Source organism: Euprymna scolopes, chromosome 16 (genome assembly GCF_053919585.1).
Source record: "Euprymna scolopes isolate OS-2025 chromosome 16, ASM5391958v1, whole genome shotgun sequence".
NCBI lineage: Eukaryota > Metazoa > Mollusca > Cephalopoda > Sepiida > Sepiolidae > Euprymna > Euprymna scolopes.
Genome location: NC_136497.1, coordinates 109797898 through 109815424, shown reverse-complemented (window position 1 = coordinate 109815424; position 17527 = coordinate 109797898). Strand labels below are relative to the sequence as shown.

General features: G+C 32.1%; 1 protein-coding gene across 7 annotated transcripts in view; it reads right to left on the bottom strand.

Annotated features, from left to right (window-relative positions):
* The window catches only part of LOC145296047 (regulating synaptic membrane exocytosis protein 2-like), an 874180-nt gene that overhangs the window by 107607 nt on the left and 749046 nt on the right, over nucleotides 1-17527 (bottom strand). For 4 of the 7 annotated variants that reach the window (XM_080142091.1, XM_080142092.1, XM_080142093.1 and 1 more), the window contains 3 exons: nucleotides 13305-13466; nucleotides 4100-4274; nucleotides 3400-3539 (listed from right to left, as the gene is read on the bottom strand). In XM_080142091.1, the coding sequence (XP_079998217.1) occupies nucleotides 3400-3539; nucleotides 4100-4274; nucleotides 13305-13466 (477 nt within the window). The remainder of the gene's footprint in view (nucleotides 1-3399; nucleotides 3540-4099; nucleotides 4275-13304; nucleotides 13467-17527) is intronic. The other 3 variants (XM_080142095.1, XM_080142096.1, XM_080142097.1) reach the window with 1 other exon arrangement.

Sequence of the window (17527 nt, the reverse complement as noted above, 5' to 3'; positions counted from 1 at the left end):
ACATAAAAATTTTGTTTGCACTGCAGCAGATTGTGTCTTGCCACATGAAAATTTTGTTTGCACTGCAGATTATGTCTTGCCACATGAAAATTTTGTTTGCACTGCAGCAGATTATGTCTTGCCACATGAAAATTTTCTTTGCACTGCAGATTATGTCTTGCCACATGAAAATTTTTTTTGCACTGCAGCAGATTATGTCTTGCCACAAAAAAATTTTTTTGAACTGCATCAGATTTTGTCTTGCCACATGAAAATTTTGTTAGCACTGCAGCACATTATGTCTTGCCACATGAAAATTTTGTTTGCACTGCAGCAGATTATGTCTTGCCACATGAAAATTTTGTTTGCACTGCAGCAGATTTTGTCTTTCCACATGAAAATTTTGTCTTCACTGCAGCAGGTTATGTCTTGCCACATGAAAATTTTGTTTGCGCTGCAGCAGATTATGTTTTGCAACATGAACATGTTTTTGCACTGCAGCAGATAATGTCTTGCCACATGAAAATCTTGTTTGCACTGCAGATTTTGTCTTGCCACATGAAAATTTTGTTTGCACTGCAGCAGATTATGTCTTGCCACAGGAAAATTTTGTTTGCACTGCAGTAGATTTTGTCTTGCCACATGAAAATTTTGTTTGCACTGCAGCAGATTATGTCTTGCCACATGAAAATTTTCTTTGCACTGCAGCAGATTATGCCTTGCCACATGAAAATTTGGTTTGCACTGCAGATTATGTCTTGCCACATGAAAATTTTGTTTGCACTGCAGATTTTGTCTTGCCACATGAAAATTTTGTTTGCACTGCAGCAGATTATGTCTTGCCACAGGAAAATTTTGTTTGCACTGCAGTAGATTTTGTCTTGCCACATGAAAATTTTGTTTGCACTGCAGTAGATTTTGTCTTGCCACATGAAAATTTTGTTTGCACTGCAGCAGATTATGTCTTGCCACAGGAAAATTTTGTTTGCACTGCAGCAGATTATGTCTTGCCACAGGAAAATTTTGTTTGCACTGCAGTAGATTTTGTCTTGCCACATGAAAATTTTGTTTGCACTTCAGATTTTGTCTTGCCACATGAAAATTTTGTTTGCACTTCAGATTTTGTCTTGCCACATGAAAATTTTGTTTGCACTGCAGCGGATTTTGTCTTGCCACATGAAAATTTTGTTTGCACTGCAGATTTTGTCTTGCCACATGAAAATTTTGTTTGCACTGCAGCTGATTATGTCTTGCCACATGAACATTTTGTTTGCACTACAGCACATTATGTCTTGCCACAGGAAAATTTTGTTTGCACTGCAGATTATGTCTTTCCACATGAAAATTTTGTTTGCACTGCAGCAGATTATGTCTTGCCACATGAAAATTTTGTTTGCACTGCAGCAGATTTTGTCTTTCCACATGAAAATTTTGTTTGCACTGCAGCACATTATGTCTTGCCACATAAAAATTTTTTTTGCACTGCAGCAGATTATGTCTTGCCACATGAAAATGTTTTTTGTTCTGCAGCAGATTATGTCTTGCCACATTAAAATTTTGTTTGTACTGCAGCAGATTTTGTCTTGCCACATGAAAATCTTGTTAGCACTGCAGCACATTATGTCTTGCCACATGAAAATTTTATTTGCACTGCAGCAGATTATGTCTTGCCACAGGAAAATTTTGTTTGCACTGCAGCAGATTATGTCTTGCCACATAAAAATTTTGTTTGCACTGCTGCAGATTATGTCTTGCCACATGAAAATTTTGTTTGCACTGCAGCAGATTATGTCTTGCCACATGAAAATTTTGTTTGCACTGCAGCAGTTTTTGTCTTGCCACATGAAAATTTTGTTTGCACTGCAGCAGATTTTGTCTTTCCACATGAAAATTTTGTTTGCACTGCAGCAGATTATGTCTTGCCACATGAAAATTTTGTTTGCACTGCAGCACATTATGTCTTGCCACAGGAAAATTTTGTTTGCACTGCAGATTATGTCTTGCCACATAAAAATTTTGTTTGCACTGCAGCAGATTGTGTCTTGCCACATGAAAATTTTGTTTGCACTGCAGATTATGTCTTGCCACATGAAAATTTTGTTTGCACTGCAGCAGATTATGTCTTGCCACATGAAAATTTTGTTTGCACTGCAGATTATGTCTTGCCACATGAAAATTTTGTTTGCACTGCAGCAGATTATGTCTTGCCACAAAAAAATTTTTTTGAACTGCATCAGATTTTGTCTTGCCACATGAAAATTTTGTTAGCACTGCAGCACATTATGTCTTGCCACATGAAAATTTTGTTTGCACTGCAGCACATTATGTCTTGCCACATGAAAATTTTTTTTTCATTGCAGATTATGTCTTGCCACATAAAAATTTTGTTTGCACTGCAGCAGATTATGTCTTGCCACATGAAAATGTTTTTTGCACTGCAGCAGATTATATCTTGCCACATGAAAAGTTTGTTTGCACTGCAGCAGATTATGTCTTGCCACATGAAAATTTTGTTTGCACTGCAGCAGATTTTGTCTTGCCACATGAAAATTTTGTCTTCACTGCAGCAGATTATGTCTTGCCACATGAAAATTTTGTTTGAACCGCAGCAGATTATGTCTTGCCACATGAAAATTTTGTTTGAACTGCAGTAGATTTTGTCTTGCCACATGAAAATTTTGTTTGCACTGCAGCAGATTATGTCTTGCCACATGAAAATTTTGTTTCCACTTCAGATTATGTCTTGCCACATGAAAATTTTGTTTGCACTGCAGTAGATTATGTCTTGCAATATGGAAATTCGACCTTGTGTTGGCATATTGTCTAAAATATTCAATGTATATTTGTATTGTCCTTTTTTCTTCGTGTAGAAAAACAAATATGTCACTCATGTTCTGTCTCTCGCTATGGGCCAATAATAAAATATATCTAAGCTTGAAAATTGAAAAGAAAAAAAAAATGAAAAAATCTTGTTCTATTTCCTCAAACCATCCAGCATGACAATGAGGATCTCATAAAATATAAACAAGAATAAAACTACATACTGGCAGGCTGGCACCCAGGATAAAAAGGGCTCCTCAACCTGTTTATACACCAGGTAGAAGAGGTAAACAGTGGTGTAAATCTTCCTATCTCTCCAGCCATGACAGAAGTCAATGAGACTCAGCCATCAGGTCTTGATCACACAAGTCCTGGCTCTATCAGTTGTAGCAACAAAGGACAGAAAAATAGGAGAATTATATTCCTTTGTTGCCATTACTGAAAGTTTGGAAAGTGGAGCAAGACATCAAATAAAATCCTGAATGAGAAGATAAAAGGAAGTGACTTCTATGAATACAGGCACAAAGTTAATTGACCTATGTATTCAATTTGACTTTTACTCTTTCTACAATCCTTACTCTTTTATTACTCTGAACTTACCACGATCCCTACTAGCAATCTGGGCTTCAATTGGAATTGAAGGAAGCTGTCGTTTCTTTGGTGAAGGGGTACTTGAAGGGGTCCCTCCAGCAGATCGTGATGTAGGCAGCACTCGAATTGGTGACATAGCACGATTTTGTCTGAAAATTAGAGCAACCGATTTATTGCTTAAGAATAAATTTAAATAATGTGAAATAATGAATTATTAAACAATTGGTAATAAATAAAAAACACAAAAATATTTCATATAATAATTGGTAATGAATGGGCGATTATAATTTTTTGTTTTTGCTTTATTAAAGTTAAAATGTGATTGTGCATTTTAAAATTGTTTGCACATCATTTTTACCTAGTTTGAAAAATAAATATATAAATAGGTAAAATTAATTAAAAAATACTAGATATATTTCATGAAAATACAATAAAGTAAATGTCAAAATATCCATGAAAATACTAACATTAAACTTATTACAACAATATCTATAATAATATGCTGATCTACCACAGGTAAATTGTAATAAAATATCAACCCGATAAATACAATTAGAAATAGAGATGGAACAAATAAATCCAAGGGAACTGAGTCAAATAAAAAAGAAAAACTCTCCATCGCTCCACAAAAATAAAATGTGGTGGCATCAAAATTGGTTGATACTACAGAAAATAGTTGTTAATAGTCTGAGAGGATAGAAAGACTGACCTTGACAACGTCTCAGGCACTTGGTGTCGGGCAGGAGATCGAGTTGTCCTTGATGATCCATGGTTAATATCTTCAACAGGTGACCTTGACCTTTGTCTTGATCCCTTCTCTGGGACTACGAGAGATTCACCACCTGAATGTTTGCGGTGATCATCAAGCTCATCTCTAGCTATAACTGGAAGAAAAGATTAACAATTTAAGTTATTTCAATGTAAAAAAAAAATGCAGTAAATTACATGTAAATAAGCAGAATTCTGTAAACAAACTTATGAATTAAACCTTTTAAATTTATATGAAAATTAAAGTCATTTGATAAGATTTCATCAAGAAAAGAAATTGTTTCAAGAAATTAAGGAGAAAAGATATTAAATTTTACTTCTTAAAATCCAAAAAACAATTTTCATCAACAATTTCTAGGTAAATGAAGAAACCAAATTTTTCTTTATGGAACAAAATGCTTGTAGATCAAATAGACCTAAAAATTATTTATTTAAAGTAAAATAAAACATTTATATGTTTTCTATTCTTTTTTTCTATTTTAACTGATCATTTTTTACATTAAAAAATAATTTTTTCCACAGAATGATAGGTATGAAATTATTGAGAAGAATAAACATTACCAAAGTGGATATATCACAAATTTTTATGAAAGTTATGACATATCTTCTTTATATATATATATATATATATATATATATATATATATATATATATATATATATATATATATATATACGGATATTTCATAAGTTCTTATTCTAGTTCTATAATATAATAGCAAATGGGGAGACTAATAGAACTAAATATGTATTTGATGTGTGTGTGTGTGGGGGGGGGTGCATGCATGCATTTGGACAGATTTAACTTTATTAAAATTGATTTCGCATGAAAAATTAATTAAATTTTCACTATTAAAATCCCTTAAAACATGAGCTTATCCAAGTAGCACTTGAGACACATAATGCAGATTTCAACTTGAGACTTTAGAAAATTTATGAGGCACACATTTTCCAGCTCAGGACATTTCCACGTTGCTTAAGATGGCGATGAACAGTCGTATGGTTTGAGGAAAGCTTCATTGTCAATTCTTCAACTGATGCTGCAGATTTTTATTTAACCGATGTCACAAGAAATTCCTTATCTTCATCAAATTTAATTGTTCATCTTAATCAGTCTTCAGTTTCAAGGGCAAAATTTCCATTTCTGAATTTTCTAAAACAACGTCTGCACATTCAGAAATTTTTCTCAAGAAATTGAATGAATATTCTGAGTTGTTTCGGTGACAAAGTGATATGTCCTAAGGTGGCCTATTATTCGGACAATTAAAGATAAAGTATTCCGTGAAAGGAATAAATAAATGTACACTGTGGTTTGAATACTGAAAGAAAAGTTTATTTACGTATTTACATAGAGACAAATAAAGTGTGTTAACATTCAGGGGGAGTCTCTGTTCAAAAAGGGCCGGTGAATCTGGTGACTCGGTTCCTTATGTAGAATGTTCCGGGTTGGTTACCTATCTCCACATAACACCTCCCCCCAAGCCAATTTCTCCTTGGAGAATTTTGCTGAATACCATTTGTTTTTAGGTCTGGCGTTCAGTCATTTAACTTTTCCTTTTGCCCTTGTACTTTTTCTCCTCAACATCGTTTGAGGGGATGGAGCTGGTGGTGAAACTGGTACTCTCTGACCTGAAGTAGAAGATACTACTCTCGGAGTAGGTAGTGCTATGGGTAGAGGAATATTAAAAGAGTCATACACTACTTCTAAGGGCAGTTCATTATCTTCTGCCTGTTTGTAGTCATCAGTGTGTCGAAGTCTTAACTAATTCATATGCCTGCGACAGTCAAATTTACTAGTTCTTACCGAATATACCATGTTCCCAATTCTTTTCATAATCATCCCCTCCTCCCAAAAGCTTTTTCCAGTCCTATAATTCAAGAAGAATATTTTGCCACCAGGTTTGTAGAACCTTGTTGAATGATTTTCTCTCGTTACTGTTGTCTTGATTGCATTTGGTAAAATCCTGTCAAATACGAATCTGATTTTCCGTGCGAACATTAGTTCAGCTGGTGACAAACCAACATTCGTGTTTGGGTTAGGAGTGATCCTGTATACAGACAAAAAAATTTCAAGACTCTTCTCATCAGTGTCCATGCCTTGGTGTTTTCTTAAACCTGTGTCAACAAATCTCTCTGCGAGGCCGTTTGACCTTGGATGGTATATTGCAGTTGTTAAATGTTCAATGGATAGGGCCTTGCAGAATTCTTCAAACTCTTTGCTGGTAAATTGGGTGCCGTTGTCACTGACAATAGTTTTAGGTACCCCAAAACGACTGAAGAGATGTCTTAATGCATCTATAGTACGGGTCAGACGTTGGATGTTTACACTTAAGCCATTTTGTAAAGTTGTCAACAACCCACTGGCGTACCTAGGAGGGGGGGGCGGGCCGCCCCGGGTGGCACACCTGAGGGGGCGGCATTTTGAGAGAGTAAAAATAGAAAGTAGAATAAATAAAATTTATAAACAAAAGCTAACAAAAAATATGAAATTTTATACCAAAAAGGTTGTAAAAAATCGGAAATTTTTGAGGTATCAGAATCAGAAAAATGTGTCTCTTATTTACGAGCAGCACGTGTCAGGGGCGGCATTTTGAGAGGATAAAAATAGAAAATAGAAAAAATATATGAAAGTTAATAAAAAATCTGAAATTTTATACCGAAAGTTTGTAAAAATCTGAAGTATTGGAGGTATCGGAATCGGAAAAATGTGTCCCTATTTTACGATTCCAAAACCGATTCTTTTAAATTTTTAATTTAATTTTTCATTATTGGTACTAATTATAAATATTTATTATTTTTAAATTATCACTAAAACTAAAATGAGAATAGCCTCAAAATACGATGTAAATTTATTTTATTTGTAAAACAATTTTTTTAAATTGCATAAATTCTCTATGTAACCTTTCAAAGAAAGCAGTTGCTTTACATGTTCTGAAAAATGTTGAAAAATTAAACAGCAACAGTCTTTGCAGCCCGTGGCGATCGTAAGATTTGCTGGATTTTCCCCACATTAAAAACCGGCCTTGTGTCTAACTCTGCCCTCGTGGAGAGGCAAGTAAATGGGAACAATCGGCAGTCGTTGCCAAACCGACCTCAGCTCTAATTGTACACAAGATATAATTTTAAACAAGACCATTCCTCTATTCGCTTACGGCCGTTTGCCATTTTCGGCTCTCATTATGCTCAACATTATGGGAGCATTATAATAAATATGTATTTATTTTATAACTATATATGTGCATATATACATATATATGTGCATATACACATGTATTTATACATACATATACATATATACATACATACGTGCATATACACATATATTTATACATACATATACATATGTGCATATATACATCTATACACACATACACATATAAATACGCATATATACATACATATATATGTATATATATACATATATGTTTATATATATACATATATAATATAAATATATACATACATATATACATACATACATGTAGATACATACATATACATATATATAAACAAATATATATATAATATATCCTTCAAGATTGAGGCAATTTTTTGTTTTAATCTAGGTTGAACTTTCTCTACATTAAAAACCGATCTTGAAATGAATTAAAGCAATTTATTCTCAATTAATGGAAATTTTGAAAACTCCAAACGCAATTGTAAATTATTACTTGATAAATAGTTTAACAGTTTGGAGTTTTCAAAATTTCCATTAATTGAGAATAAATTGCTTTAATTCATTTCAATCACTAAGTTTAAAAAATGCAAGCATTAATTATTTCTGGAGATATACTCAGTGACCAGCTGACATAACAGGATAGGGCCAAGCCCAGGCTTCGGCCAAGCACCAAAAAAACAAAATGACCTCAGAAAGATTTCATACTTAAAGGGGAACTTTCATATAAATTTTTATCGAATAGGTGCGAAAAGAAAGTTGGATATTTGGGTGTATATACACCGATATCAAAGAGGAAATAACATGAGATGCAAAAGTTTGAATTCATTAATTTTATTACTGTCCAATTCATGAGGCTAAGACTTTGAAAGTATCAAACGTTTGTTTTTGTAGCATACTTTTTATAACTCCTTGTAAACTTTACAATTGCTAGCTGGGGGATCGGACAAAATCACCCCGGATAACCCCCACCATCTACTTAAAACAAAAGGTAAACAGATAAAATCTCAAATGAATAAAAAATATTAAAAATCAGTTTTCATATTTTAATTTTAATTTAATTGAATTTAGGAAATTTAGATACCGTAGAACTAATTTTCGCAAGGTATGAAAATTAAGCAACTACAGAATAAATGTTAACTTAATAATAATGGACCAGTTTTCCTACCTAGCAAAAAATGGACGAATTTTCCACGGACGAATTTACCGGGCACCCAAATGCCGGGGGGGGGGGGCAAATTTTACTACCGCCCCGGGCGGCAAAAGGTCTAGCTACGCCACTGCGACAACCACTAAAAAGTAATGTCCATTCAACAGACTTGTATAGTCAACGTGTAACCGCATACATGGTGCATCCGTCTTCGGCCACGGTTGTATCTGTACAGGTGGTGCCTTTGCTGCTAGCAAATGGCGAAACTTTTGAGTCTTTCTTTGACTTGTCATTTAGCTGCACCTGGTTTTTCGTTCTTACAATGAATTCATCTGTTTCTGCTGCCTTATTGATGTCGTCCAGAGTCACTGGTAACTTTCGAATCATGTTGCACAGCAGTCTAGAGAGTTCTTTTTCCTCTCTTAATGCAGCTATCACTGTGTCCTCTTAAAGGTTTTGCAAACTTTTGGATCAATTTGGATAGTCCATCTGCACGTCTGATATTTTTGGATGAAATGCACTCCATTTTAAAATTATAATTCAACAGAATTATGCTCCATCGTTGAAGTATGTTTGCAGTGTGAGTGGGTATGCCTTTTTTAGATCCAAAATCAGATAGCATGAAATGTGCCAGTGCTAAATCAGATAGCAGGCATTTCTTAATCTCTTCAAATGCGCTTTAGCACTCCTTTTACCAAATCCACTTTCATCCTTTTTTTAATAATTCGTTCAATGGTGCTCTCAACTTATGCATTTTTGGGATATAGATAGCATAATATCGTGCCAAACCCCCAAAAGATTGTAACTGGGCAATATTGCTAGGTGCTGGCATCCTCTCAATGGCTTCTGTTCTCTGAGGATCCGGTCTTCTGGCTTGGCTGTCAATGATTTGAACCAGATATTTTATATGTTTTAAAAAAAAATTCACATTTTTCAGCACTCAATTTGAAACCAAATTCCTCAATTCTTTGGAAAACTGTTCGTATATGCTCCTCATGTTCCTGCACATTTCTACTCTTTACAAGAATGTCATCCAAATATGCAATTGCAAAACCTAAAGCATTGTTTCCATTATTTGCTGAAATAACTCTGGAGCTGACTTTTACGTGAAGGTAAGCCTCAGATAAATCAATTTTGGAGAAAATTTTCCCCCTATTCAGCTTTGTAAAAATGTTTTCAGGGGATGGGAGTGGATAACTATGATCCATAAGATAGTCATTGAGGCCTGTAGAAAAATCGGCACATACCCGAATTCTTTTTAACATATACAGTGGGGCTTGCCCATTCAGAATAGTCAACTTTTTCGACTATACCATTTTCCTGCAGTCTCTGTAGTTTAATTTCAATATCTTTTTTTGAGGAAAAAGGCACGTTTCTTTTTGGCTTAAAAACGGGTTTCATATTTTGCTTTAGTTCAAAATTCACTTCGGTCTTAGTACACATACCTAACCCCCCAGAAAAACCCCCTGGGGAATTCACTTTTTAAGACCTTAAGAAAATCCTCATTTTGTTTGGAATTTTTCTTTTCAGCTACACTCACACTATTACAAAATGAATTTATGGGTAGCTCCCATAAATCAAACAAAATGATCCAATCAATTCTGAAAAGGCAAGAATTTATACCTGGAACAACTGACACGTTTGTAGAAAAAGTTTTTCATCCAAGGGATACACTGCAATTAAATTCTCCCATGAATTTTAATCTCTTGCCGGATACACCTTTGGCAATTTTAAATATTTTTTTCTAGTTTTGGACACCCAATTCTCTTTCAAGTCACTTCATCAATAATTGAAATATCACTACCTGTATCCAAAAGTAGTTTCACTATGTGACCATTTATTTTGGTATTGACAAATTTTCTTTTACTTCCTTGTATCACTTCTTCTTTTGACAACACCACATTTACTTTAGACTTGAATTTTTGTCTTTGTTTATTTTGTTTAGTTCGGCACTAGGAATTTGGTGTCCGACTAAACCACATTTGGCACAATTTAAAAGGGCAATTTTTTCTTAAGTGCAAACCCATACAGCTCCAACATTCAAAACTTTTTCCTTTGTTCTTGGGAAATGTTTTTTGTTTTACCATTAGGATGTGCGATATAGTTTTTTCCTCTATCCTAGTGGTATTCCTTTCCACATGTCCTCGCAAATTAAATTCCTTTAATCTGTTCTTGACAGTAGAAAGAGAGCACTTTTTAACAAGATTGCACTATTGTTAAATAAAAATATGATGCAATAGTGTATCAAAAACGTAAAGTAACAGAGTAGCATGAGAACAATTAAAATAGTTACGTGGCAAGGAGCTTTGAAATCCTAGTATATAACAATTTTTTATGAATTTAATGAAGATTAGCTAAGGGTATTTATATCTGTTCTCCATTTTTGTATTTTCATTGGTAACAACGTGACTTTTTAAACATCAATGTTTGTATAATTGTTTTCTGCCATTATTTGAAGATATGCCTTTTAAAAGAAAAAGGAATCCTTTTTTAGTCACTTGATGGGGTCGTTTTGTTAGTCTCATAATAAAAAAGAGCAAAATATAATATGTTTATTTATATAGACAAATATTACATAGTTTGCGTACCATTGAAAGCGTCGGGTTCTGGCTATATTTGGGAAGCAGATGCTTTCAATGGTACACAGACATTATTACATCGCTTGACAAAGAATTTTGGTTATTACCGACCTATTGTCTGAAACATTAGCATGTTCAGTGTAGCGACTATGTAATATTTATCTATCTATCTATCTATTTATCTATAACTCTTTTGATACAAAATAAATGCAGCAATGTGCAAAGTTAAAATGACACAGGGTTTTTGTTAATACTAAATGTACTTTTCAGGACAAACAAGCTACAATAAATTACTATCGCAAACAGTTTTTTTTTTTCAAAAGAATCATAAATTGCAATAACTTGTGGAACTGTCTTTATCAACCATATTGTGATGCCAATGCTAGACTATCACATCAGATAAACTTATCAAAAATTGTAAGATCAACCTTCATACTCAGTCCCTGCTATTTATGAACTTATAAATGATTTTTTTCCCATTTGTTGATTGTCTAAATGAAAGAAAAATATGTGCTGCATCTCTATTTGAAATCTTACAAACATTTGATCAACATTTGATTAACCGAAATGTAAAAAAAGCAATAAAACAATATCTACAAATGCATGTGATTGTATATACAAAAATATTCTGGGATGAAGATATGATGAAGTGATTTCTAATACAATTGAATAAAAGCATTACATAATAGTTGTTCATATGATTGCAAACAAAATATGATGAAAATGTGTGAGACTTACTTTGCGATTTCTTCCAAGTATAACTAAATGCCTTTTGGAAATGAAGATACTGAGAGAAGGGGGGGTGTGCAAAAAACAAGTAGTTGATACAAATTATTTGGAATGTGAATATAGCATGCACAGTTTTTTTTTTTTTTTGTAGATATTGTTTTTTGTTTTATTTGTTCATGGTTTGGTTTGAAACTTACAGGAAACAAAATCAGAAATGGAGGCAATACAACAAAACTTCACAAACGATGCAAAACTATTAAATTGACAAGAAAGTTCAATAATATTGCCCCCAAAATTTTTAAAATCCTTAATATGTTGAAATAGGTTGAGGAACAAACAACATTTTAAAATAACCGAAAGATAATAACAAAATAATAATAAAAACAAAAACACAGGTCTATTATTGCCAAAAATGTCAAGCAACAAAAGGGATTTTGTTATGAATTCAAATAATTGTACTCTGTACGTTATCATAATATGTTTTATCACATCAACTGTAGTGAAATAGGATAATGCAAACATGGGTCAAAAATAAGGAATATTTCTAGAAAAAGAATTATTTGAAGAACATAAATACTCTTCTTTGTCATTTTTTCTTATATTTTTATTACTTTTGACAGATAATATATTTGTGAGCATAACTTATGATTTATTCTTATAAGTATAGGTTCAGAGGAATTATGAAGAGTGGAAAATAATTCTTTAAAATATTACATAGAATTTATTTAGCTGATGCTTCAACCATTTGTAATTCAATTAAGACAAAGTAATAAGCAATTTACATAAATATGAAATTGCATTTGACAAAACATGGGCAAAATCAATACCCTTTCTATTTAAGGAAATACTAAATCTGTAAAACAGTATAAAGAAATGAGTAAATCCATTTGATCATTGGAAGACTATGAATTCATTTTATAACAAAGAATATAATAGTGGATTGTGGAAGGAGAAAGCAAAGAGTTAGCACTATGAGTATTTAATTATACTGCATGGCAAATAACAAAGACTCAACGATATCATCTGTCATGAGTCGTATTCATATTATTTGCAAATTTTATGCAAATATACGTTTACTAACCAAAAAATTGGATTATTTTTACTTAATTAGAAAGAATGTGAATTAATTTCGAATTTATATATCAATGCCTTTAATTTTCAATGGGGTAATTGACTAAATATTTGTTGAATTCTTTGTTGTAAGTCTAATAATAACTAAATAATCATAAAAGAAAAACAGAAAGAAAATGATTTGCAGACATTTAAAACTTGATCAGACAAAGAAAAGAAAATACTTTCACAATTTATGACTGGGAATGGAACCATACAAGTGCAAAAATATCTTAATTACTTAAAGACACAAAAGTACAACAGCCACAAAAAGAAACAGAGCACATCAAATGTTGGATTGTTAAACAAGACACAATAAGATGTTAAAGGAGAAATAAACAATAACTGATATCACTTCTAATAGGAATCATTAAAAAAGAGCAATTGCGCTGTCTGAATCTACCTGTGCCACTGCGGCGTCTGGTGATTGGAGATCCCACCCCACGATCTCTGCGGGATTTGCCTCTGCCATCGGTATGATCTGAATAATCATCAAGGTGGGAAGCATTCATGGCACCACTCACAGAGCTGATACTAGTTCGCATTCGTCCTAACAGGGCAGCACCTGGATAGCAGTTAGAATTTGATTAGCATCTCGCTTACAACAAACATCCCATGATTTATTTGCACTGAAAACACTAACCCCCATAATAAGAATAGGAAAATATAAAAAAGAATAAATTAAAGAGAATTATAAAAAAATACCAAAAGAATATTGAAACAACCCTAAAATAAAGTCATATTTCATTTTCAGACTCTGAACATTTTAACAACTTTGAGTTACTTCAGTGAGGTATCTACGTTACAAATTGGGATTTTCATCATGAGCGTTATATAGATAAGAATTACACACTGTGCGAAAACAAACAACAGCAACAAAAAAACAAGAGAGTGGTCAATTGCGATAGTAAACCATACTATTTATTTCTAAATATACAGGTCTAATGCACTAAGGAAACCAGAATCTTAAAATTAGACTTTGTGAAACTCCAGTTTCCTTAATGCATAAAACGTGTATATTTAGAAATAAATATATGTAGAAAAGGAGTGGTATGTAACAATATGATATACAAATGACTGAAAAAAAGTGTTATTAAGTCTATATGATATATGAACTAAATAAATCCTTTTTTCACAATAAAACATTCTAGTCACTTTTATACCGTACCATATACGTATAGATATATATTTATTATGGCTGATACTATAAAGTGATAATTCAATTAGTCATATTGATACTGGAAGTTGCAAAGGATGTGGAAGATCCGTCCGATGAGGAAATCACTACAGCCTTATTTTTAGTTAGCAGACAAATAACTAATCCAGTTATCACTGCATCTAGTATAATAAATATATTATGGCCTTACAAAAGTAATTGAACTCATTATGGTCATTATTCTCATTAAATTATCTACACACACACACACACACACATGTATATATATATATATATATATATATAGAGAGAGAGAGAGAGAGAGAGAGAGAAAGAGAGAGAGATATAGATAGATAGATAGATAGAAAGATCGGGAGAGAGAGAGAGGGGGAGGGAGGGAGAGAGGAGCAGGAACAGATATGCATATGCAATGTAAAAGCATGTATAAAATCCAGACACATGTTATACAGTTACACACCTAAGATATGAATATGTACAAACACTAATAAAAAGGTGAAATAAGTCATTCCAAATGTAAGCAATAGAAATGTGCGTCAAATCATAAAACTCAAGTTTGCCTCACTGCTGTCCAATGATAACAAATTATTTTAGAATAATATTGAAAAACACATGCAAACAAAAATGGAATGTTTTGAAATTTTCAAAGAAAGTGTTTGGACTATCTTTGTTTCATTATTAATTCCTAACCAGAATCAATGTTGAACTGCCCAACAATAGAATAGACCAAGAGAATTAGAAGGGGAGGACAGAAATGGATGAGTTTAGCACTGTTCTCAGTATTAATTTAGTCCTAAAAAATTGCTTTTAAACTATTTTTAATTATTATTCGGGAAATATTTTTCATGGGTTCTCAGGTAAAAAATGTTTTTTTTTTTAATTTTCAGTCCAAAGAAAATTCCTGTAAGTTAAATTAAGGGAAGATTCTATATGTTTAACGTGTTCTTCTCTCTGTTTGTAAAGAAAATTGTCCACAAAAGGAGTAAAGAAATATAATAAAACTATGAGAAACATCCAGGTTTGCTTGGCATTAAAAAGGTAATTATTCTTGTGTTCAGTTCACAACACCATATTATGTTCATTTCATCAAACCATATTATGTTCAGTTCACACCATATTATTTTCATTTCATACCACCATATAATGTTCAGTTCAAAACACCATATTATTTTCAGTTCACAACACCATATTACGTTCATTTCACACCATATTATGTTCAGTTCATAACACCATAGTATTTTCAGTTCATAACACTATATTATGTTCAGTTCATAACACTATATTATGTTCAGTTCATAACACCATATAATATTCAGTTCATAACACTATATTATGTTCAGTTCATAACACTATATTATGTTCAGTTCATAAGACCATATTATGTTCAGTTCATAACACCATATAATGTTCAGTTCATAACACCATATTATTTTATGTTCATAAGACCATATAATGTTCAGTTCATAACACCATATTATGTTCAGTTCATAACACAATATTATTTTATGTTCATAAGACCATATTATTTAATGTTCATAACACCATATTATGTTCAGTTCATAACAGCATATTATTTTATGTCCATAGCACTATATTATGTTCAGTTCCTAACAGCATATAATATTCAGTTCATAACACCATATTATGTTCAGTTCATAACACCATATAATTTTCTGTTCATAACACCATATTATGTTCAGTTCATAACACCATATTATGTTCAGTTCATAAAACCATATTATTTTATGTTCATAAGACCATATTATGTTCAGTTCATAACACCATATTATGTTCAGTTCATAACACCATATTATTTTCATTTCATACCACCATATTATATTCAGTTCATAACACCATAGTATTTTCAGTTCATAACACCATAGTATTTTCAGTTCATAACACCATATTACGTTCAGCTAATAACATCATATTATATTCAGTTCATAAAACCCTATTATGTTCAGTTCATAACACAATATTATGTTCAGTTCATAACACTATATTATGTTCAGTTCATAACACTATATTATGTTCAGTTCATAAGACCATATTATGTTCAGTTGATAACACCATATTATGTTCAGTTCATAACACCATATTATTTTATGTTCATAAGACCATATTATGTTCAGTTCATAACACCATATTATGTTCAGTTCATAACACCATATTATTTTATGTCCATAGCACTATATTATGTTCAGTTCCTAACAGCATATAATGTTCAGTTCATAACACCATATTATGTTCAGTTCAAAACACCATATAATTTTCTGTTCATAACACCATATTATGTTCAGTTCATAACACCATATTATGTTCAGTTCATAACACCATATTATTTTAGGTTCATAACACCATATTATGTTCAGTTCACAACACCATATTATGTTCAGTTCATAACACCGTATTATTTTCATTTCATACCACCATATTATGTTCAGTTCATAACACCATAGTATTTTCAGTTCATAACACCATATTACGTTCAGTTAATAACACCATATTATGTTCAGTTCATAACACCATATTATATTCAGTTCATAAACCCTATTATGTTCAGTTCATGACACAATATTATGTTCAGTTCATAACACCATATTATGTTCAGTTCATAATACTATATTATGTTCAGTGCATAACACTATATTATGTTCAGTTCATAAGACCATATTATGTTCAGTTCATAACACCATATTATGTTCAGTTCATACCACCATATTATTTTATGTTCATAAGACCATATTATGTTCAGTTCATAACACAATATTATGTTCAGTTCATAACACCATATTATTTTATGTCCATAGCACTATATTATGTTCAGTTCCTAACAGCATATAATGTTCAGTTCCTAACAGCATATTATGTTCAGTTCAAAACACCATATAATTTTCTGTTCATAACACCATATTATGTTCAGTTCATAACACCATATTATGTTCAGTTCATAACACCATATTATTTTATGTTCATAAGCCCATATTATGTTCAGTTCATAACACCATATTATGTTCAGTTCATAACACTATATTATTTTCATTTCATACCACCATATTCTGTTCAGTTCAAAACACCATGGTATTTTCAGTTCCTAACACCATATTATGTTCAGGTCATAACACTATATTATGTTCAGTTCATAACACTTTATTATGTTCAGTTCATAAGACCATATTATGTTCAGTTCATAACACCATATTAAGTTTAGTTCATAACACCATATTATTTTATGTTCATAAGACCATATTATGTTCAGTTCATAAGACCATATTATGTTCAGTTCATAACACCATATTATTTTATGTCCATAGCACTATATTATGTTCAGTTCCTAACAGCATATAATGTTTAGTTCATAACACCATATTATGTTCAGTTCAAAACACCATATAACTTTCTGTTCATAACACCATATTATGTTCAGTTCCTAACAGCATATAATGTTCAGT